Here is a 23,752-nt window from a genome sequence, read left to right as displayed (position 1 = left end):
ACCCCATACACTAAGCAACAGCATAACCACGCGGCGTTTGGTTACCACAGAGTTGTACTTAAAAGGCATTTTGATCTTGAAATAGCGCTCTGAAGTCGCGACAAGCAAATGAAGAATGGTGGAAATCGAGAGAAATCGTTGACACAAATCCATGCTAACGCAGATTTCGGGCAAAAGGGTCATTGAACACGCGAGCACGAGTGGTAAAGATAGGAGACCAGCCAGAAAATCGCTGGCAGCCAGGCTGACTAAACAGTAGTTTGTTTTTGTTCGTAAATACCGTGTGTTGAAGAACAGCATAAACACAACTGAATTTGCTAGGATTATGAGAAGAGATTGAATGGTTAAGAGCGCTACGACTACTTGACCTTGTTGGGTTTCATGCAGTAAGCTTCCTTCTCCTTCTTCTTTGCTTTCACATGTGAAATTGCCAATACATTGTGATGTTCCGTTCTCCATGTTTTGTGATGTTCCTTCGTTTTCAAATCACGTTTGTCGTAGCGATGCCCGTTCCTAGAACGTTCTTTTCAGACCCCGGTCACACACAGAGAAAGTTAACAGCCTCCGTTTTGGTAGAAAGACTTTTCTAACAGGGAAAAGAACAGAAAGAAAACTGGTTATCCCTTGCTACTAATTGCAATGATAATTTCAGGCTTGTGTTATATAATTATAATTCCATCTTGTTCAAATTTTATGGTAAAAAATATCAACTCATTATGCCCCTTGTCAAACGAAACGGATAATTGTCAAAAGGTGCCAAAGCCATTTACATTAACGGCTTGCAATATCCTTACCTAAGAGGCACTTTTTCGGTGTCATGTTGGTTTTTGGTCGAAATTTTCCAAATTTCCTGTTCGTTGTTTCAGCCTTAATTACTTCACGACATCTCGTGGATCAAGAATAAGAACGTTAAGATACATGTTAGTGAGTTCGGTAAAAGAAGGAAGTTAAAAACACCTTTAAGTTTTCTTTCGATTGAAAGAACTTTGGATCTCATTCACTGCTGCCATCAAAGATAAATATCCTTATTTTCAATGTTACTCACAACAGCTGACTCTTTTCCCCGATTTTCGTCACTTTTTAGGTTTCAAAGAGACTTTCGGATATTCCAATTACTCAGTGTGACTTAATTATTGTATGTTTTCTAGGTGCATCAGTTTTTCAATAAATTATAAACTTGTTTAAAGATTGAACCTTTTAGAGCAAGACCATTCTAAACGTGTGAACGCATTTAAAGAAGATCTTTGAAAAAAGAAATTGGTTTTTCTCGAGACTTTCGTAAAGAGCACTCAGCATTCTGGTCTTTTACCGTTCTTAAAAATTGTGCAAAATATACAGGATGTGTTTTAAAACCATCTGTAGTTTTCTTGGCTGAAGTACCTTCCTTCAGCCGAGCTTAGAAATTAAGGATGACCAATGCTGTTTGCACAGCTTATTGAACAGTAGAGAGGTTACTGACTATTCGTTCTAGCTACAATTCTAGTCTCTTATTTAGCATTCCTTCTCGCTACTTTGTGGTTTACTGGCTACTTCGTAATTCCACTATTGCTTGGCCCAATGCTGTAGGATACTAGCGCAGGTTTGAAGCAATCTGACGCGAAGAAGAAGTTTCTCGATATTCATCAAAGAACACTATAGATTTTCGCATTTCTTTCAAAAAACGTCTTCGTCCTAAGAAAAAGTGAAACTCCAGGACGGAAATTCGTAACAAATTTGATCATGTCATTGACGATTCTTTAATTGCGGATTGAAAATTGTTACGTTTCATGCGGTTTATTTTGAAATAAACACAAGGAGAGTAAATGATGCAGTTGTTGCTTAGTAATAAAGCCGGCTGTCAAACGTTTCATGAACAAAAAGCAATTTATTTTTTTCAAATAGGACCAACAGTTATTGCAGGCGGACTTTTTCAAACCAACCTCCAAAACGTTTCGGCAAATTGCATTTGCATATTTCATATGAAAAAGTTGCTTCAAAACTAAAATTTCGATTCTTTGAGGTAATCGTTTTTCGAGGATTTTGGAAAATTTTGTAACCGGTAAGGTTGAGAATATATCTTTCATTGCGATTCCTTTTTTTAAATCTTTCAGACAGAGACAAATCTTTGTAAAATTAACATTTTTTTTCTAGTACTGACTATTGATGCTTAGTCTTCTTTCATTTCCGTCCATGAAACTATAGGCTTTCTAAATATCCTAATTAACTGACTTGTACTCATCCGCTTTTGCTATCAGATCAAATGGAGGCTTGACATCATTTTGTTTTCAGGATCTCGCGGGATGCATGTGGCTTTTCTTAAATGCGGGAAGCGAGAAAAAATGTACAGGAAGAAAAGCAAGCTGTTGAACGAGCCGGAAAGACTAGTGAACTTGGCGTTGATTTTCGAAAAAGATCTAGAACTTTATTAGGCGCGATGAAAATCGGGATTTCCTGATTTGTACGACATGCAAATTGGAACTGCAGGATTAGAGAACCCAATTGTGGACTCTCTAATGACTTTGGGTAGAAAAATTGGCCTTTGTGATGCACTTTTTAAAACTTAGAATCTTTGTTTTTAGTCGGCTGAGAAATCTCTTACTGGTTTTGGATCTTTTTGTAGGTTATAGGAACCCGTTTCATTTGTCGCTGTCGAGTAAATGAATCACTTGTCAACTACTTTCGTGCCACTAAGCAATTGGTTACAAATATAAAAGAAAAACCGTTTCCCATACCTGGTGCCTTTAACCCATAGTTTTGGTCGCATGGTATTATTGTGCCTTATCGACAGCAGAGAAGCTATTAATGGCCTCTTTCGTCCATCATTGAAAAAGAAAAAAACGCAATTTTTTGTTTTGGCGCGTTCTTCTAGCCGGTAAACGGCTCTTTTCAGCTAACTGGTGTCTTTTGAGTTTCTTTGTGTTCTTTCTTGTCAAAACTGTCTTTCAATCAGTGGCAATATAATATCTAATATAACTTCAAGTTCTATCTTTGTCGACACCTGCTAAATGTCCTTTGATTTGCCGTATTAAGTACCACAACCTTGTCAAAGTGGCGGCTTGTTAGCTTTGTTCGTTTGGGTCGTTAACTTAATGAAAAGAAACAACTTTCAATCAGAAAATTAATCGTCTGTATGTTTCAATTCAAGTCAATGTTGCCACACCTTTTGTAAGTGATGATCTTCATGCTTTCCAATCCAGCTCGTTATTTATTTTTCGAACAAACAGTTGCAAGTCTATGTGTCAATTCACAGTGCACTCATCACTTGTTTAAGGTAATTGTTCCCGTGCAGTGTCGCACTGTGGCTTCCGGAGTTGTGGTGTAACTTGCTGATGCCTAAATTGTCCTTAAAAGGGGACAAATCCTTTAGCAGGAACACGTATCATTGTCGTCATTAAAAAATCAGATTAATGTGGATAGTAGTTTTCATTTTCATTTAGTATTTGGCCATATGGAGCAGTTTGATATTCAGATTTGTTATCAAATGTAGTTTTCAGTTAAGTCGAGAAAAAAAATGCTTAAGAGTGGAAATTTGAATTTATTATGGTCGTTGGTTTGCGTTTTTTGATCAATTCTCTGTTACTGTCATACAGGGCATTTTTGCGGGTTTTAGTCCCCTTTTTCCTCTCCCTCTGTAGCGCGGAGTTACAAACCCAAGGACCCCAACCTCTAGGTTAGGCCTTTTTTAAGTTCATACGTAAAGAGTAGGGAGAATAAAGTTGTTGATATCAATGTTAAACTGGAGCACCTTTTTGTACCGTCTGTATCTTTTGATGTCATTTTTCGTTTCTTGTAAGTGGAAATTTCTCCTTTTGACACAAAAAGAAAATCCGCGCAAAATATGAATTTTACCCTCCTGTTAAAGAAGAGGAGTTTTTGGAGAGCTTGTTCGACTCACGCATAGTAAATGTTCAAAATTTCGTACGATGGTAAAAAGTCGATTTTTTTCCCCAACTTTAGATCTAAATTATCGCCTTTTTATCGTAATGAAATTCTTAATGAATGCCGATTTTATCCATGTTTGAATTAGGCATGGGTTGCTGATACTACTTGAATATCTTGAATTTTGCACAAATTATCATTTGTTTCATTTTTCCCTTTGGCTGAAAAGTACGTTTGAATTTTGTTTTCAATATGACTTTCTTGTCATTGCGTGTTGATTGTTGTTGAGTCATCGTTCCTTTCCCTAGCGTAACTGTATTTTGCTGAGCAATTTCGTTGAACTTTCTTGTGGTTTTAATCTTACAGCCCAGATGATTTTTTTCAGTCTGGTGAAAAATTTTGCAATAATATTCATAAAGATATTGAATGCGCCAAAATACTGCTAAGTGAAAGACTAGAATTTCAATGAACCGCTATCTGAAAGTGTTACTATACCTTGTTCTGTAGGTAAAAAGCGATCGATTCACCCATTTGCGGTTGAGTGGTGGTAAGGCTTTGGCCAAGAGGCTCGTTCCAGCAGTGTTCACAATCACCTTTCAGAATGTTTGTATTTTTAACAATGTTTAGCTGTCTCACAAAGAGAGAGATTACCGCAGCTTTAAAAAAAAACTTGTGCACGCTGTGAATCTAATTTGCTCCCCGTTGCTTGGCAGACTCCTTGACCAGTCAAATTGTATCTTTCAGCTTGTGTACCTAATTGGCAAATTAATAATTTCTCTGGAAGTCCTACTGCCATTATCTGGTGATATTGGGTTTGTCGCATGCAAAATGCTTTCGCGTAATGATTAATTTTTCGTAATTGGTTTTTAAGTTGACACGAGAGACAGCACAAAGACACCGCGTACTCCTCGGATTTGCAGGGCCGCTGCATCGCGGAGCTTATCAAAGAACTAGTGCAAATTAAACTTCTCCATGCTTAAAATAAACAACGTTTTGACTCATCAGTTAGACTAAAAAAAAATCACGTTTTTGCTCTTACGTAATTTCTACAGTTTATTTGGTTTGATTCTTGCCACTTCGATTTTGCTAAACTCGTATAGTATTTCCTTGGTTCTTGGCATACAATTTTCTTATTCAAGTGTTTTTTTATTAATAAATGGAAATTGAACCGTCCCTGCTTTTTATTAGCGCTAGGGAGGTCCTACCTTAAGTCCTTGAAATTTTAAATGTATTTTTTGTTATGGAAGCTCTGTGCTTGGTGGAACGTCCCTTGTGGTATTTCAACAAGGTGGATGTGAGACTGGGCCCACGGTTTATAGCCGTTATCGGGAGAAGACTTGAATGTTTTGACATTCGCAGATAGCAGCACTTTCTCGGCCTCAGATCTTCATTCAGGCCCTGTTTGTTGCAAGGTCACCCATATGTTGGTCAACAGATTCAGAGCTAATGACACATTTGGATTAATTAAGGTGGCCCTTAATCCGCTCCCGTGAATTTTGTTAACTTTGAAGAGTTTTATGTTAGCCCACTGATTACTTTCCAGTGTGTCACCGAGTTCGTTTTTGAGGTATAAGCATGTGAAGAAAAAATTAGTGTCGTTTTAGATGTCTCTTTTGTTGCTATGGTAACTTAGTGTGTTACATTAATCAGTGCCATTACTTGTGTTTCATAAGGTACCATGACATTGCCATTATGGGGAAAAGAATCTTAGAGTCAGTCATTTAAAGAAAACAGTCTCTCTTTGATCCATGGTAAAGGGGCTATGTCACGTTATTTTAGCGTGTTTAGGGGAAATCTTTGACGAATGAAATGATATATGGAAGGAATCATATTGAACTGCGGATATGAAATCAAGTGAAGCTATGATCTTCGTAGTTATGAACGGAGTATTTTAGAAATTGCGTAGAGAAGCCTGAAAAAATGACCAGCTCCCAACATCAGTGGCTTCATAGGTCATTGGTTAGAGCGTCGCACTGGCATCGCGAGGTCACGGGTTCAAACCCCTTTGAAGTCCTGAATTTTTCTGGCTTCTCTACGCAGTTTTTAAAGTAGTGCATTCATAACTGCGAGGATCACTGCGAGCTTCACTTGGGATATCTTTGGTTGATCCTTTACTGATAAAATTGTCGTTACATCACAAACGAGATGAATCTGAGCAAAAACGATCTTTCTTCAAGGCGATTTGCTCTATACTTGAAAAAGGTTGGGCCGACTTTTTTTTAACAATACCCTAATGAAATCCGTTTCAATTTGTCCATTTGTGTCCATCCATGCTTTTCTTTCCTTTCGCAGCATTTTCTTTTATGTGGTTTTTGCAATGTCTCATCCTACCTTTTGGGCATTTTAGGTGTCGTGAAATTACATAATTTTGCGTGACAAAGCCCCTTTCATTAATCTTTTCGTGTCTTGTTTTTTTTTCTCCAGGTGGTTAACCTGTTGCAGTTATCTTGACTATGACACTGTAGCCGGTGCTGATAAATTTGGCAATGTCTTTGTGGTAAGTAGATTGTCAAATTTAAATTCCACCCCGAATTAAAAAATATAGAATACTGTTAAAAGGATTAGCATTTGTTGTATTTGTAACCTGCACTAATTCCTCTCTGGTCTTCTCTTGTTCAAGCTGAGTTTTGTGTTGGTGCTGAGTTTGCTTTAGGAGGGTTTTTCTCCCGTTGGCTTTTTTAAGGTTAACACGAGTGCTCTTTGAGGCCAAACTGGGGTTCTAGTAGAAATACTTAAATGCAATTATCAGAAATGCATTACACGGCTCGTTGCAACCATTTTATAGATAAGTGTTTCTCAAAACTTGACCACAATTGTCAACTGGAGGAAAAAATAAAACAAACGTTGAGGTGTGTTCGAACTTCTTGGCTGTGCCAGTGAAACTGACAAAGATGTCTTAATTTCGATAGGACCTCCTGAGCTCATCGATGCTCAAGCTACTTTTCAGTTATTGAAACGAAATAAGGATAAACCTAGAAACGGGGGCCATTTTTCCTTTTTTTTTTCCTGGGAACGAATTTGTCGACATCATTTACTGGCAGTCTGACGTTGATTTAAAAATAATTTGTCAGTGACTGAAGAGGTTAGAGACGTAGTCGGAAGGAAACATCCGAGTGCTATTAACAGGGATGGAATCTATGACCAACCGATCTCGAGTTCGGCCGTCCTACTACAATACTACAGGAGACAAGGGGGTGCTATAATTAGGTCAATGAAGTCAATAATCTAGGTCCAGGTAACGATGGTCTTGCTATACTCATCAGCAAGAACCCCGAATAACGAAAGTCGGCATATTCGCAGTCATGGTAAATGAGTTGTTGGATTTTGGCTTTTATATTCGTAGGTTCGTCTCGCTGCCAGCACAACGGACGAAATAGATGAGGATCCAACAGGAACAAAAGCATTTTGGGATAGGGGCCTTTTAAATGGTGCCCCCCAGAAGGTAGTTTATGCGCTGTCATGAATTGTAAAATGCGATGTAAACTGCAGGGTAATCATGTTAGTGTCGAAGTTTTTACGTAGTTGAGATTGTTGATTGGCTTAAAATTCGCGTGCTGCTTTCTCAACCAAAATCAAAACCAATAGCGACTTGCACGTGCTTATTTTCCCGTGTTACGAGTTAATCACATGTAATTGCTTCATTGAACCGATTGGTTCATCGCGCTGTGCCTTTTGTAAAGACGTACCCTTCGTAGGTGAAACATTTCGCTTATGTATTACTGTGACTGTTAGTCATTTTAATTATACAAGGCTCTGCCATGACACTGAGCCTTTTGAATCATCCACATGACATGTTGACATGCTGGTTTACGCCAATTTCAGGTTGAGACGCTGTGTAATTATCATGTGGGCGAAACAGTCCTGTCACTACAAAAAGCGACCCTAATCCCTGGTGGATCCGAGTCTTTGGTTTACACAACACTCTCAGGAGGTGTCGGTATGCTGGTGCCATTTACGTCAAGAGAGGTAAGTGTCATTACCCTCCCATTAAATGTAATTGGCTTGACGGACACACGCGAAAAGGGTCACAGTCAAGGCTCCGTTATTGTCCAGAATCAGTATTCCCATGAACCGTAATTTGAATGGGAAGCCCTTTTTACAAATCCACACCTGTTAATTTTAATTCACTTGAGTTGATTTCACATGAAGTTGCAATTTATACTGTTGACACATTGCGTTGTGTTCGTTAAATATAGCATTGAAGTGGAGAGTGAAAAGAGGGAACTGGAAGAGAAGCTCGGTTAAACTTGATCTAGTGAGACTATTTTGCCGCCAGATACTTTTGGACAGTTGGTTGACAATATCTGGAAGGGTAGTTGTTTTGATATGAAGATTACGCCCATTTCAATCTTGCGTTTCTTTTTGGTCCTTTTCCCAATCTGGTCATGTGGATGAATGACCTTGGGAGACCGCATGGGCAGAGACGTTCTGTCGTAGCGTGGAGTTTCTTTTTCTTTTTTTTTGGTTGACTTTCTGTTCCGTGAGATCATATCATTTTTCTCTCGACAATAATCAATTCTGTATTTGTCACACAGGATATCGACTTTTTCCAGCATCTTGAGATGCACTTGCGTGCTGAACAGCCATCACTATGTGGCAGGGATCATTTGTCGTACAGGTCTTACTACATGCCTGTCAAGGTAAATTTGCCTTTGTCTATAAGGTTATTTCTTTGAAAGACCAGTTCCCCCATAAGCTTATGGGCTCTGTTGCTGACAGCATTTCTCGATAATGTCATCTATTTGAATAATTTCCAGAGCGTCGCTATCTTGGTTTTAATGGCGTCTAGCCGTCGCCTATCAGGAGCTTTTACTCTTCCAAAACAATGGACTGAAGAAGCCGAGGGAAAAATATGCGATGTCTCGTTTTTTTCCTAATGCATTTTAAATTATATTTTCAGGTGCAAGTTTTAAAATCTTTCATTGTGTCAATCAAATTAACGATGAATTTGTTCTCCTTCATTCTGCCCTGCTCATTTGCAACTTGTATTTTTGCAATTTCTCCTGCAAAGTGGGTCATGCGATTTGTTATTAATCCTGTTAGAGAGAACCGTTAAATGACTAAATGTATTACTATGTTTTTGTTAGAGCGTGATTGATGGCGATTTGTGTGAATATTTTAATTCCCTTGACTCATCCAAGCGACGGAACATCGCAGAAGAATTGGATCGAACTCCCGCTGAGGTGAATGTTCAATATTTGCTACTGCTTTTTTAAAAAGCTACACTGCATAGCGTGATTTGCTTTGTTCTTGCGGTTTAAATAGAGGTCATTACATGGCCGCGCGGGGATACGAATTTTATCTTCGAGTCTATCTTCGGGGAACGAGTGGGAGATGCTGTAAGCCCGAGAAGATAAAATTCGTATCTGCAAGCGGTCATGTAATGTTCTGTTTATTGTATGGATACTGACTGATGAAACCTCCAGATTAAAATCAACTAGTTTTATTCATTTTCGAAATGGCGAAAGAGAGGTCTCCAACCGGTAAAACACTCATGTTGTGTAATACGAAACTAGCAATGAAAAACAAATCGTGATAATGTCATATTGAGTCATAAATATGTTGATGTAGTGGAGAAAAATTATATTACAGAACAAAAGCATCTCACAAATAAGTGAAAGCTCCTTTCTTTTGGCTAATCGTGTTAGTTACTATGACGACATCAATATCCTTACATGTGAAAAATGAAAATCATATCTTCACTGTGCGCGGTGAAGATATGATTTTTTTAGAAACAGGAAAATCCTAGTATTTCATCAGTATCTATATAACTATATAAATTATGAATTCTCAACGTTTTAACATACCACTAGATGTCGGTTATTAACCAGTATGTTTACTTCCTGAAAATGTAGATTAGCTTCAATGTTGTCGGCGGAAAGCCATTCATCGTCGACAAATAAATGGAAATAAGAAGTTAGGGACACATAATTAAAAGTCTTCTTTATTCGACCAAAATTGGCGGCAGTTATTTATCGTTGTTTTTATCAGATCCTATCTAAGTTGGAAGGACCACATGGAGACCGGGAAAAGATCCCGTCGAAGTTGGCTGTGTTGTGTCGAACTCGTTAGGCTTGCTTCCCGTAGACGATTGGTCGTCCGTTCGGGATAACTAACACTTAGGGAACAAAATTGGCCCAGCACAAGTGCGAAGCCTAAGCACCATATAAGGAATGGTTGTCATCACGAGTAGGGAGGGGTAGGATGGGCAGAAAGGTTACTTACTTAAACTTAAATCTGTTTTTGTTTTGTTAATTTTTTTTTATGTACAGGTGTCCAAGAAATTGGAAGATATCAGGACGCGATACGCCTTCTAAGATGGAAAAAGCTGAGACGAATCTGTAAACTGAGCAGTTTCCATGACCAGATGTTACATACAATGTGTTTTTAGTCGCGACTTATGTTAAATACTGCTTCAGTTGTTTAGCTTTGGCCATTAATGGCGCTAAGGAAACGGAATTCTAACCCACCGGTATTTTCTCAGTGATCTTTTTAGTCCTAAAATGGACTGACGGTAATTGAGCACACTAGAGGGACTCTTGGTGGTCCCTTCGTTAAGATCTTGAAAAGAAAAAACAATTTTATATATTTCGTATATTTTGGTAGAACATTTCCCGAGACCAAACTGCAATTGAGCCATAGCTCTTAAATAATCTAGGCTGTTAGCATCCCTTTGCAGTTTGGCCTTGGTTAAAGCTTTGAGTCATTCTTTTCAACACATAGAAACAGTTTTGCAGACGTGTTAAGTTCACATTTAAACGTACATGTAGAGTGAATTCGCTAGTAACATGCGTATTAAAGTGAAAGAAAGTCGTGTATTTTTGTCAAATTTCTTATTGCTTTACGGTTGTACGGACTTCTCATGTTGGATTAAACCAATAGTGGGTACGATTTACCCAAAGTGGCCTAGTCCCAGTCTTTTCATCAGCGTCAGAAATGTGTCAATTTTAAAATCAAGTTTTGCGGGAAAATACACAATAGACCAAATCGGGCTAACTCAATGTTGTGCCCAATAGCCCACTTTCGATATATTAAAAGTCAGTCCTAAACAAAAGGCATCATCTATAGTCTCTGGGGAATAAACTCATACAAATCCTTATATTTTTTCCCCAGAGCCTCGATATGATGTCTTTTGTTTTAGGACTGAATTTTGGGCTATTCAAACCCCTTGGGAATAAGACGTTTGTACCTAATATTTCCATATCATTGAAATGTGAATGCTACATTCTAATGCAAATACATTACACAAAGAATCTAACCCCTAGAGATTTGAAATCGGGTACAATATTTTGTCTACTGTTTATTTTTCCGAAAAAGTTGGTTTAACAAAAGACACTTTTCTGACTTTTCTTACTATTGGGTAATGGACTCTAGATAAACCAAGCGCAAGCCACATCCCATGCGTACTTGTACAAACTAAGTTGCGGACAGCCGAACTTTACAAACTTTGTAACTTGGGAAATACGTATGATCCGTACCGATGGAGTTGAAATTTGAGGTGTATAAAATGGTTTGACCCCAAGTGGTCCTAAAAGAGCTTCATAACGTAGGATGGTGTTGATGAGGTAGGCCCTGAAGTGCATTATTTTTCTGAAATCCACTGACGTTTGGACAAAATCAACGAGACGACGACTCCCTATTCGGTTGTCGAAATGTCCATCAAATTCCATACACCCATGGCCATCTGGGCGATCTTACCTCATCATTAAATTATGTACTTGGTGTCGTTGGCAAAATTGAGGAAAAGCAAACTTCATCTACTGATTACGATTAAGCGCAACTCGACATTTGCGAGAAATGTTTCTTCTTGGCGCTGAGTGAAAGAGGAACGATCTTCAGGGACGAGAAGGTATCGCACTGGTTGTTATTGGGTGGTCAAGTTATGAATCCATTCACCTCAAGAAATTCGATTGTACAGCTTTCTTTTTACGTTAGATTTGATTTTGATCGTATAGCTTTCTTTCGTTTTTAAATTGTCTTGCTTTGTAGAAACAAAGACTTTGGCACCCAGGGTAGGGATTATGGCAAGTCGTGGCTTAGTGCAAGGAGAAAAGAAATTAGGTGTGTCTAGTTCCTAGCTTTTTACAACCAGCCTAAAGACACCGTCGGGTCAAGACAACTCTCTCCTATTTACGGAACATCCTTTTCAAATACAGTGTCAGAGAGGCGTTTTGTTGGGCTGTTGGATTAGCGGGGCTATAAGATATGAAAACAACTTGAAGTAAGCTCTTTCACTCGGGCCTCATGCATTGAGCTAGTCTTATGGCAATGGCGTTTACTTAATATAGTATCATAAGTTTCGAGTAATATTTTTCCCGGTAATATCAAAGGGGTTTGTACATTAATTTTAAAAATTCCAGTTCGCACAAAACAACAGAAACATTTTTGTTTCTGTGGAAATACTTCCGAATTTATTCTTAATAAGATGTTAACAAAGTTGATTTTTTCAGCCAATTTAATTCCCGTTGCTGAGCATTTTAGAATTTTTTCTGTTAAGAGAAAAGGTATTGATATGAGTACAAACCGTCCTTATTGCGAGTTAGAGTGTTCTGATTTATAGAGAAGAACGGATCGGCTTAGTTTCACAAATGCGGATCAGTTGGAATATATTCGCATAAATCACTATCTTAAAATGCTGCGATTATATGGTACAACGATGTACGAGTGAGTTTAATCTTCGACAAATCAACAAAATGGCATCTTCTGCGGCTGACATTTGCTCGCAGATTGGATTTTTATGCTTTTACTTTCATATTTTGTTTTGTTTGTGTTTGTTTTTGGACATGCGCCTTTAATCAAACAGCCACCATCTTGAGTTCCCCGCCCCCGAGGGATTGAAAACTCTTGTTTTGCCCTACCGAAACTTCACAACGTGGCTCTATTGATCTATTGTTTATTGCCAATATGGTCGCCTCGCTAAAAGGCCCATGGTTTTTTTTTTTCGGCGGGTCTAATTTGCAGGTCGCAGGTCGCGGGTTGCAGGTCATTGTTTCACCAATACAGAAAGTATCCTAAACATTCTTAAAAGCTAACCTTAAGCCTAGCAACCTAATTAGGCCTAAACAAAAGTTTTTAGGCCAAAGGTTAGCTTTTATGAATGTTTAGGATACTTTCTGTATTGGTAAAACAATGACCTGCAACCCACGACCTGCGACCTGCAAATTAGACTGGCCGTTTCTTTTTCGGGGACAGAAAGTGATAGCAGCAAGAAAAATATGGATGCGGCTTTTTTGTACAGTCCCAAATAATGTTATACGCACCCTGTTGCGAATAGCTCCCTTGGTCAAAAAAATCATGACAGCTCCCCTTGGCCTCAGTGAAACTCGGGTTATTATTGGTAAGTCCGATTTACTACCTCGGTAGTAAAATCCCTACTTTCTCTCTCCCTTCACTTCATTTAGATCCGCGCCCGACTTCTTCACGTATGGAGTCAAGGCTCGGTCAGTAGCTCAACTTCCAATATTGCCCCTCGCGTTAAACTGCAGGCCCGGGTTGCTCGAAGCATGGTTAACGCTAACCACCGTTAATTAAATACCATGGAAACCAATTGGTTTTGATACCTCTGAACCAATGGCTAGCGCTAACCAGGCTTCAAGCAACCGACTCCAGGGGAACAAAGCCAGCGACGTAAATTATCCCTTCACTATTACCTCCCTGCAGTATCGGATTGGTCTACGCCTGTAACATCGAGTTCCTCGTTTCTTTCTTTTGCACAAGAAAATCGTTTGGCGAAGCAGGGCTCTCTTGCCCAAGAAATCACGACTATTCCCCTTAAATTAGTTTCTTAAGAGTAACTTGCATAAACATTGCATGTGGGTCTTTTTCATGTATTTTTTGTATTCCTGTCTAGATAGAAAAGGTTTTTTTTAAAAGGAATCAGGGTTAAACGTCAAAAATTTATTTTCCAAATTTATTTTTTACCAAACTCGGCAGTCATTTTGAAAGGAGGGGGTAGTTTGTAAAGAAACTGTGGTGCTGCGTCGGTGGGGAAGTAATATACAAAAATTTGGTTTTATCGACAGAGTTGATAATGTAAGTTGGCCATCGTACAGAGATTTTAAAAGCTGACGTTTCGAGCGTTAGCCTTTCGTCAGAGAGAATCGATCGAGGAATTGTGGGTTACGTGTAAGTATCATTCTTCATAATTTTAGATTACTCCAAAATGATCCCGAGACTGGTAGAATCTTTTCGCAGCCTCCACTTTTTTCATTCAAACGCGACAAAAACGCAGGCAACTTTTTAGTTAGAAGCGCGCTCAAAACTAACGAGCAACCTGGCACTTCCAAATGTGCGCGATCACGATGCAAAACTCATGATCAGTTGTCTTTTCATTGTTAACACTAGCAAGATATCGGGACCTAAGCGATCTGTTAAGATCACCGATCGTTTCACATGTACATCCGCAAATGTCATTTATTGCATAACCTGTACGTTATGCAATAAATTATACATTGGCGAGACAGGTGGACGACTAGGCGACCGATTCCGCGAACATCTTTGCAATGTTGAGAAGAATGACAAAGATGCATCTAAGCCAGTCGCTCGTCATTTTAATCTCCCTAACCACTCCAAAAAACACGTGGCTATTTGCGGCCTTTCCCTACATCTAGGTACGACGGAAAGCCGCAAGAATCTGGAACAAAAATTCACCTTCCAAATCGGCATCCTTAATTCTCACGGTATTAACGAACGCTTTTCATTTAACTAATATATTCCCATTTTTCACGTTGCCATGTTACCACCAATAGCGTAGCTCCTACTCTACTATAAAGACTACACGTAACCCACAATTCCTCGATTCGCTCTGACGAAAGGGCTAAAGCTCGAAACGTCAGCCTTTAGAATCTCTGTACGGTGGCCAATTTACATTATCAACTCCGTTGATAAAACCAAATTTTTGTATAGTCATTTTGAAAAACGTGCGGTCACGTTAGTGGACTTACAGGTTACAGATGCATGAGGAATGGACATGTGTAAGTTATTCCGCGAGGGAGAAGTTCGTTTGAACGGTCCCGGGTAGAGCGTGCATTGTAGCTTGGTGACGTGTTGTAAAATTCACTTTGTTGCCCGATTTTTAAGAGAAGGTTAACAGGTTATCTTTTTTTGTCTGCATATTTATAGTTGAAGGGACTCAGCTCGGAACAGTGGCAAAAGGTGTTTTAAAGAGGAAAATAAAATAGGAGCGGGCAAAGGCAGGGTGCCTTGCGTGAATTCTCCATTGAAGAAAAATACTTCGTTTGTTCGTGTTGAATGAGACTCCGAAGCAGGGAAGCAGGTTCGGAAGAATTGTAGCGATCATTTTAATGTTGAAAATTATTATAAAAATGTGTCACACGTTCAGTGCCTCTGGTATGTTGCGAGATCATCAACCAGTTGCAATTTAACAATGATAAAACAATTAGCGTTTATAAAGTCGACATGGTTTCCCGAGGATCCAAGACCTTCCTTGTTTAATGTCACTAAACAGATTTAAGGGCGTATTTTTAAGGTTTTTAAAAGGTTGTTTAATGTTTTCTCATTAAACATTGTATCTTCTTGCAATGTCAAGTAAAGTCTTCTTTAAAAAGCAATTTTCAAGTATTGTCTTGCTCAATATTAAATTTCCTGTTTGGTGTAGTGTTGTATTCTCTTTGTTTGTAGATGTGATTATTGTTTCCTTAATTAATATAAGTTATTCTGGCAGGAGATCGTATTGTGAGGGATAGTTTTATGGGGATGACCGATAGAGAAAATATCTGAGACACTATTGTTTGAATTGATCTTTATTTTCTTAAAATCTGATATTGGACCTCTTTACACTTAATGTACCGATTAAATCAAAACTTCAACATCCTCCCGCCCCCGGGCATTTGAACTTTTGAAGATTGAATCCGGCGTTCAAATTCCCGCCCCCCTCGGGGCAAAATGGTTTTCAAATGCCCTACCTATCGTGGGATTTGTCTGTTATACCCTACTAAAGAACAATCGTCGTCGGCTCCTGCCGTCTTTAATAAAAACCTTTTCGAAGACCTTTTTTGTAAGCCAATCGCTCACAAATGCTAGATCTCTTCCTTTAAACTCTTTGATCTCGTCCAAACACGTGTTTTATAGTTGTTAGCGACTTCGGCGCCAAAAAAAAAAAACAATCTTTTGAAACGTGATACTTCCGGTTCAATTTTCCGCACCCCACGAAGGCACAGGTCAAATTCCCCACTCCCCGGGCACAGAAGATGGTCAAATTCCCGAGAGGGGGGGGGGGGGGGGAGATGTTGAAGTTTCGATTTGAGCGGCGCATCATTTCGTAGACTGGTTTAGAGATTTCAGTAACAAGTGTCAATTATGAGTAGTAGTCATCATAATTGAAAATTAAACTTGTGTTAGTTCTTCTTCTAAGTCGCATGTCGCCATTGTATGCTTAGGAACCTGTAAAGAGGAAAAGAAAAATTATTTAATCAGTTTTTATTTATAAAGGGAACTGATGAAACAATTGTTTTCCAAAGGAAGGAGTTGCATTTATAGCAAGTGTCGAAGTATCATTGTACCATTGTTTTTTATACTAAAGGCATATCCTTTGTTGGGACATCACTGCTTCCTGTTTGCAGAAACGTTTTAGGTTTTATACTCACCTATTATCAGTGTGGTGACTTTGACAGGATCATATCCGTTTGGTTTGTGGATCTCCTTGACACACAATCGGTAGTAAGTGGTGTTGATAGACTGGAAAAACAGAATTGATCAACTGCTAAAGACGGTTGTCTGTTGTTGCAATTAGATACGATTAACCGAAATTAATCACCCATTGTTCTTATTAGTATATTTACCGACTAACTTTTTCAACCTTTGACTTGATAACGACGTTTAGCTTTTGTTGAAACTTCGTCGCTTTTAGTAAACTTGTAACCTTAAAAATCCTTTTGTAAGAAATATTGTTGCAATTTTATATAGTTAGATTTTTCCGAAGCACTTCTTCGTAAAAAATTTGAATGGCACGATCGAGATTTTTAAATTTTTTTCGAGCTGTATATTTAATACTCATGGCAGAAATTATTAAAACCTAAAACTAATTGCGCTGGCTGGTTTAATCGTCTGCACGAGTCAATTAGATTTTTTTTTTTCATAAACGGCGCTTAATGCATGGAAATTGGTTAATTACAGCTGCTATTTTTTAATAGTTTAGTCTTAAGTGAAAAGAAGAAGTTGTTGGTCTTCAGTTGATAAATGGATTTCAGTGAGTTTACAGTATGACTAACAATTGGATTACCTCGACCCACGAAGCAATGCTGTTGAACTCAGGAATCAAACGATCCGAGAAACCACGGGACATATGACCCGCTGAGACAATTACTGTTGGTACCGCTGTGTAGACACCTGGGAATTGTTCATCCTGAAATTTAATTAGGTACTGTTAGAGGCCTGGTCGACAGGTTCTTGTGGCTTCAAATGAATGAGAAGTCAATTCTGTTTCGTGGACGTGTTGCTGTTTAAGTAAAAGAGCTGTTGTGAAAGCGTTGTCTCGTTACTTACAACTTTTGTATTTTAGACTGGGAGAGCCTACACTGGCAAAATCAGTAAAATATTGAATTTGTGTGAGATTAGGACATTTTGTAGAGTACTTTGAACTTGTTTTTAAATGTAAATTGTGGACGACCGAAGCTTGAGGTGAGCATGCTGATGTCTCTCTTGGAAGACAAAAAATCTATTAGAGGATAGATGTATAACCTCTTGTGTGAGAATGTGTGGCCGCGAGGATGGAGTACTTGACTTGGGCAAAAGTTCTTTGTGTAACTCAGTTCTGATTTATTTGCCAGTATGAATATGTTCTCACACGTGGTGTTGCTTCTTTGAGTAAATTTCAGTCTAAAGATGTTGTAAATCGACTCCTTTATTTTAGATGAATGTTTACTCTTTTTGGTCGACTGATTTACCTGACAGAAGGCGTTATGATAATTTTCCTTCGGTGATTCATCATTAGGAAAATCCACAACTTGCTGGTTGCTTTTGAGTTTGGCAGCATTCTGTAGTGATTGGTAGGCAATCCAATTCTGTAAATAGATCGAGAGATTTATGGTCTATTTGTTTCTTTTAGTTTCTAGAGAAACGTTAGTAGAGAATTAGCTAATCTGTTAAGATGGACACGAAATATAGACAGAAAAGAGTGTTATCTTGTTATGAGGCAATCTTTTTTTTTTTAACCAGGAAATGCAGTTGATTTAATGTTATTTTCCATTCACTTGTACTGTATAATACGTGCTCGCCATCTGAGGTCTGTAGTTCTCAAAATGAATTAACTTTTATTAGGAGTCAAATTCGGCTGGAATCTGTGAGTTGATCAGTGATATCTGCTGGTTTAACGCTAACTTCAAACAACTCTGCACTGAACTATTGCCATCATTTAGTCAGAGGACTTGGGCTTATCAGCTGGGATAAACTGAAAGGTGTTACACGATTCCTTGTCCTCCATTCCAGAACAAACTTCTTTGGCCTCTATTTTGGGAGGTTTTTTCTGGAACAAATATATGCCAATTACCAAGAAAACCCTTTTCTTTTTGAACTCTTATATATTATTCTGCCTGGTGTCGCAGTGTGACGGCTTATTGATTTATATCTCTTTATGCATGGATAAAGATGGATCAGAAGTCGAAATGAATAGATTTGTTAGCTTTTGATTCGATCGATGGTGTGTGCAGAATAAAGAGGCTCAACTGCTGGGTCGTTATTGTAACTTACCACAGTGATATTTTCGTGGAGTCCATCGAAGTTCTGCATTTCTCGTAAGCACGCGTCAAATCCCTCCGAATTGACGTTCTCCACCCAAACGGTAGCAGCATCGTGTTTTTGTCCCAGTACGGAATGTTCAGCGGTCAGAAAGACGTATGGTGCTTTGGCAAAAAGACCCTATATGTTTTGAAGAAGAGCCACCAAAAAAAAAAGTTTACTAAATTTGTTGAGGTCTCTGGGGTTCTGGTGCCAAATTTAGGGGTTTGTAACTTAAATACCCTCAGGACTATTTTGTGGAATATTGTCTAAGATGAAGGGCTGATGTTTATTTGGTATCTGACCTGTTGGAAATCGAGTTTTTGACAAGTGGTACCATCCCACCACTTCATTGGCATTTGAAGATGTCCTGCAATTGCTCCGGCTGGTGATTCTTGGATAGCGACATAATCCACGAAAGTAAGACCACCATCGGGTGTTAAACGTTCCGCTCGTCCCGCTTTGAGCGCGCAAAGTTTGAAGTTTAGGTGAGTGACACTTTCAACCCAGGTCACTGCTGCATCGTGGACGAAGTTTCCAGTGCTATTGAAGTAGTTGATGGATGTTTGTACGTTGATTTTTCCTTCATTACTCTGAAAACTTGTTGGGTTGAAATCAACTTTTTTGCACATCACATCGGTAGTGTTTAGACGAAGAGCCACGCGTCCTCTTTCAAGAACAAAAGCTGAGGAACAAAGGAAACGAACAAATGAAGTTTTCACCTGAGTGATCAATCTCTTTATGGATTAAAATTTGAAAAACGAGCATGAAAATAATGGGCAATTCGCGCATCCAGAAGGGTTCATATTACCGTGGAATATGAGGAGTAAAGTTTTTGCGGCTGGTACGAGTGTGCCAGAGTTTTTTTTTTTCTGTTTGATACAGAATCAAGAGAATCACATCGCTGTAGTTTCTACTCACGTGCACAAGGGCCGTCGTGTACCCAGGTGGCATTGGTGTTTCCAAGACAAATCTCTCTGTCCAGGTCACATCTGGTGTTATGAGTGACTCCGTTGCTGTCACACACCTGTTGACTGTAACTGTTTGTGCTAGAGTCAGGAGTGCAGTCGTTACAAATGCATGAGTGCGTCATATCGGCTTCATTTACTTTGCAGTATCTATAGGGTCCACAGTCAACCTGATAGCAGGGGTCAATATCTGGAAAGATAACCAGGAATTCAATGCATTCACTTTTCTGTAGCTTGCTTATTTACTTTCAGGCTTTACTCACTTCCTATGGCGATGTAGTTGACAATTACGGGATCATGGCTGGCATCGTATCGTTGGATGTCCTTTAGGCAGACTTCTAACTTTGTCTTGGTAACCGACTAAAAGTAGGAAATAGAAATTACTACAAGGAGAATCCAATAGCAATGCAAAACAGCTCTGCAATTAGAAGTATCGTTTTCAAATGACATGCACGACAACTGGAATAGAATAAATATTTGCATTCTCGAGTTCGGTTTAGACATTTAAGAAATGATATGCGTCCTCGTGAAACAATTTCAAAGAGATTTCTGTTTTCATTTGGACAAGAAAATATTGTTTAGATCTCGTTATGTATTCAAAGACATACCCTGGTCCATTCGGAAATTGCGTTGTTGTCTGGTTCAATGGTGTTTTTGTCATGTTCAGCTGTGGTGACAATCTTAGGTGCACTGTAAAACGGTTTTGGAAAGGTGATTTGCTGCGGAAAAGAGAGGAATTTGTTATTCTGTGCCAAGTTTTTCCTCTAAAAATGGAACGTTAATTGATCATTATTCGGCTCACCTTACAAAAGCTGTAGTCTGTGGAGTCATTTGGAATATTGATGTTTGGAAAGTTAATTTCTTCCCCTGTTGGAATTGGCCAGGAAGAAGGGATGGCTGACAATGCTAAAACGTTCTAAAATCAGTTAATAGGAATTTGTCAGAAGCTTGTCTCCTTGTTTCCATGGGTTTAGGATACTTGTATCAGTTGTCTTCCTCTTTGTTTCTTTGAGTAAATTACTACAAGCCGATTTTTTTCACATCAAAGTGAAGCAGGTCGTAAGTTGGCATTTTTGGTATCATTCAGGGACTCGAGAAAGTTTGAGGGCTTTGAAGATGGGGGGTTCTTTTGAGATGTACTGAAACTGAATGGTTTTGATTGTCTTCATGTAAAATAAAGAAATCAGTCTGGTCAATGAAAAAGAATAAACAATAAAGAGCGAAAGAGCGTGAGAGCTCCAAAAAAAAAAAAAAAAAAAGCTGCGAGGTAGAAGGGTATTAGCCAAAACGCGGGGCCGGAGCCGGGGTGTATTTTTTTCCTAATTTGTTTGTTTCAATTTTTGTCGTTAATCTCCTGTACTATTGTTTTCGAATGTTCGGCATCTTTCCTTCATTTATGGTGGAAATTTCTTAGTTAAAAAAAAAATGCTACGAAAGGAGCGTTTGTTCTTCGAAATTAAGAAATTGGAGTTTTTGCGGGAAATTATAAGCCAACTCTTCCAGTCACTGAGGAGTCGCTGAGCGTCACATTTTAAAACCACATTTTTATGTTTACTTCGTAAAAAACCTTCTCCGCAATACAATTACAACGAAACAAAACATAGCCACAGTTCCACTATGGTCATCACGCAACGTTGTCATTTGCTTGTTTTCGCAAAATTGTTCTCAATGTTGTGTGTTTTATCGTAAAATTGGATTCGAACTCTTGTCAGAACAGAATTCTCGCTTAACAAGTTCCCGTGCGACTCTAAACTTTACCACAAACTGTTTGTAGTCCTGTAGTAAAGCCAGACGACAACGAACAAACAAGCAAATGAGAAAGTTGCGTGACTGCGTGACGACCATTTTGGAACTGTTATTCTGTTACTTGTATTTACGAAGTAAAGATTACAATGCGATTTAAACAAGTGTGGAGCTCAGCGAGTCTTCAGTGTTTCTGGCAGTTGGCGTATATTCCATAAACTCCAATTGCGGAAATTCTCTTAATTTCGAAAAACAAACTCCGATTTTTCGGAAAGACCAAACTCAAACCAACTTCGCAAAAACGCAAAAGCAAAAACCAACTTCGATTTTAAAACCCAAAACAGCCAAAGGCCGATTTGGAAAAAAAAAACTAGGATGTCCCTTAAGAGATTTCATAGCTTCCGTAGGTTCCTCAATTTTTTAAAAAGTTTTCCTCCACCATAAATGAAGGACAAATGCTCGACCCCGACCCCGACCCCGCGTTTTGGCTACTACCGAAGTAGAACACATGCGAGCTCGTCGTTTACGATTTTTCCGGTATTGGAAAATTCAATTCCCAAGAATGAAGTTCTTTGTCACATACCACTCTAATATTTTCGTGAATGCCGTCAAAGTTCTTCAGCTCTCGTAGACAGACTTTGAATTCCGAGGAAGTGACTTCCTCAGCCCAAATGCTGGTCGCATCATGAACATTTTTTAGAGGATCAGTTTGGATCACTGTCAGGAACACGAGCGGAGGCGAAGAAGAGAACTAGGAAACAAAGCAAGTTAAGTTGACGAACATATTGAAACTTTTCCCCATAAATTATGAAACTTTATTACTCCGATGGCCAATTGCGATTTTGACCGAGTTTCAAGTTCAATTCCATTCGCTGTATCCTAGCTACAGACGACTCGAAATATGTTTTGGTGCATTCATGTAGTATTTGGCGACAAAACTCTTCTACTTTTTAGTATTTAAAAATCAGTAGAGTCAATGTTAATTGCTCCTTGGAATTCAATGATTTCTCAAAACGTCGATTTTACAGCCAGTTGTCATGATTACACGTACGCTGCTTACTGTGCTCAATTAAGAAGAACGGGCTTTATCAACGTTAACGCGAGTTTCTTACCGTGGCACCAGTACGAATATCAATGCATTTTGAACCCGTTGTCCAGAAGGGAATATTATCAACTCTTGCAATACCAACACTGTTAACATCAGCTGGTTCAAAGGCTATCCACGTCATATAGATTGTAAGGGGTTGATCCGATTCTATTGGGCCAGAGACGGTGACGCATCCAGTGAAGCTGCAAATCAAGCAACCAGCAGTGAAAATTAGCTATGACACAATGTTCGCTCCGGGCATCAATAAATTAAATCAAAATTAGTTTTGAGGATGCGTATTTAAGTTTTAACTGATCTGGAATGATCTTTCATCATTTTGTAACAATTTGCTAAGCCGCAGCTGGTACGTTCCGCCAGCCCTTCAAATGACACGTTCGCAGCCAACATTAAGTACTGAATTGTTTTTATATGCTTTCGAGTCGGTGTCAAAGAGTCAAACTAACCCAACTTTGGAGATTGCCTCTATCCATGATACAGCGACGTTATAAGCGAGTAGCTTTAATCGCAATTGAACGTGAACATTGTCCGTAGCTCCAGAACTCGGGTCGAAATCGAAACGTTTGCATTTGAGATCGTCATCTGCAAAAAAGGTGATGTATGCCTCACCATAGTGCAGTTTACCTGCAAGAAAAATACAAGTTCAATTGTCCTCCAAATTTACCACCGGAAGAATTCCATAAAATTTCTTCGGAAGAGAGGTGTTACCTGAAACGTGCGATAAATAAATGATCAGAGTAAAACTCAAAGCGACAAGTCTGCTCATGATGGAGGAAACCATTTGCGCCAACCGGGAACCACACCGACTGGAGACCAAGAGATGTGAAATGTAAAGTTGGAAGGGTCACTTTTATAGTAAGAAAAATATACATATATAAAAAACAACAACAAAAGTCGACCGTGCACGTGCGTGCGCTCATCAGGGAAGCGAGAGGCGCATGCCACTCGGCAATCAGATTTAAATGTGACAACCAACTTTTCAAATAGTTGTCCGAGTCGCACGATGAATAATAGAATCAGTATCTGGCTTTCAATTCAATATTTTTAATTATTTACTTGCTAGTTGAGGGTTTAAGACGGTGTCTGAGCCTGTAAACCTTTAGCATTCCGAAGATTTCTTTATTAGGTTTCTAGGCTGGCTTAAGCCAGGTGCCAGAGAAGGATCACTTCCCGAAATTAGCTTTCAGGAGAAGGCAAAACGTTTTTTGATCGATGTTTGCAGGGGAAGACAATACGCTCTTTGATCAGTCATGATACTAATGCCACGCTCCTGTTTTATAATAAATTAATCAATTTCTCACGGTTATGCCATAATGCCACTTGTGTACAATACTCAACATCATCG

The 23,752-nt window shown here is 38.9% G+C and overlaps 3 protein-coding genes across 4 annotated transcripts in view; 1 reads left to right on the top strand and 2 right to left on the bottom strand.

The window, feature by feature from the left end:
• LOC137997782 (histamine H2 receptor-like) overlaps window positions 1–575 on the bottom strand; it is a 1,246-nt gene extending 671 nt beyond the window's left edge. Inside the window, exon 1 of the mRNA XM_068844029.1 lies at window positions 1–575. This exon is cut by the window's left edge and continues 671 nt beyond it. Within this exon, the coding sequence (XP_068700130.1) occupies window positions 1–459 (459 nt within the window). The 5' untranslated portion in view covers window positions 460–575.
• Window positions 1–10,676, top strand: part of LOC137997769 (splicing factor 3B subunit 3-like) — a 45,989-nt gene extending 35,313 nt beyond the window's left edge. For both annotated transcript variants that reach the window (XM_068844017.1, XM_068844011.1), the window contains exons 27-32: window positions 6,283–6,355; window positions 7,202–7,300; window positions 7,681–7,824; window positions 8,394–8,498; window positions 8,946–9,041; window positions 10,131–10,676. In XM_068844017.1, coding sequence (XP_068700118.1) covers window positions 6,283–6,355; window positions 7,202–7,300; window positions 7,681–7,824; window positions 8,394–8,498; window positions 8,946–9,041; window positions 10,131–10,175 — 562 coding nt within the window. In that variant the 3' untranslated portion in view covers window positions 10,176–10,676. The remainder of the gene's footprint in view (window positions 1–6,282; window positions 6,356–7,201; window positions 7,301–7,680; window positions 7,825–8,393; window positions 8,499–8,945; window positions 9,042–10,130) is intronic.
• Window positions 10,677–16,166: 5,490 nt separating this feature from the next.
• On the bottom strand, window positions 16,167–22,548 carry LOC137977569 (uncharacterized). The gene is made up of 12 exons (XM_068824821.1): window positions 22,415–22,548; window positions 21,886–22,053; window positions 20,362–20,475; window positions 20,168–20,278; window positions 19,823–19,919; window positions 19,513–19,749; window positions 18,897–19,276; window positions 18,565–18,732; window positions 17,763–17,879; window positions 17,099–17,221; window positions 16,464–16,554; window positions 16,167–16,260 (listed from the first exon to the last, which is right to left on the bottom strand). Exons 1-12 carry the CDS (start codon window positions 22,529–22,531, stop codon window positions 16,253–16,255), a joined length of 1,731 nt encoding a protein of 576 aa, XP_068680922.1. The 5' UTR covers window positions 22,532–22,548; the 3' UTR covers window positions 16,167–16,252.
• Between the last annotated feature and the right edge of the window lie 1,204 nt (window positions 22,549–23,752).

This window comes from Montipora foliosa, chromosome 1, assembly GCF_036669935.1.
Source record: "Montipora foliosa isolate CH-2021 chromosome 1, ASM3666993v2, whole genome shotgun sequence".
Taxonomy (NCBI): domain Eukaryota; kingdom Metazoa; phylum Cnidaria; class Anthozoa; order Scleractinia; family Acroporidae; genus Montipora; species Montipora foliosa.
This window is presented reverse-complemented; position numbering and strand designations above follow the sequence as displayed.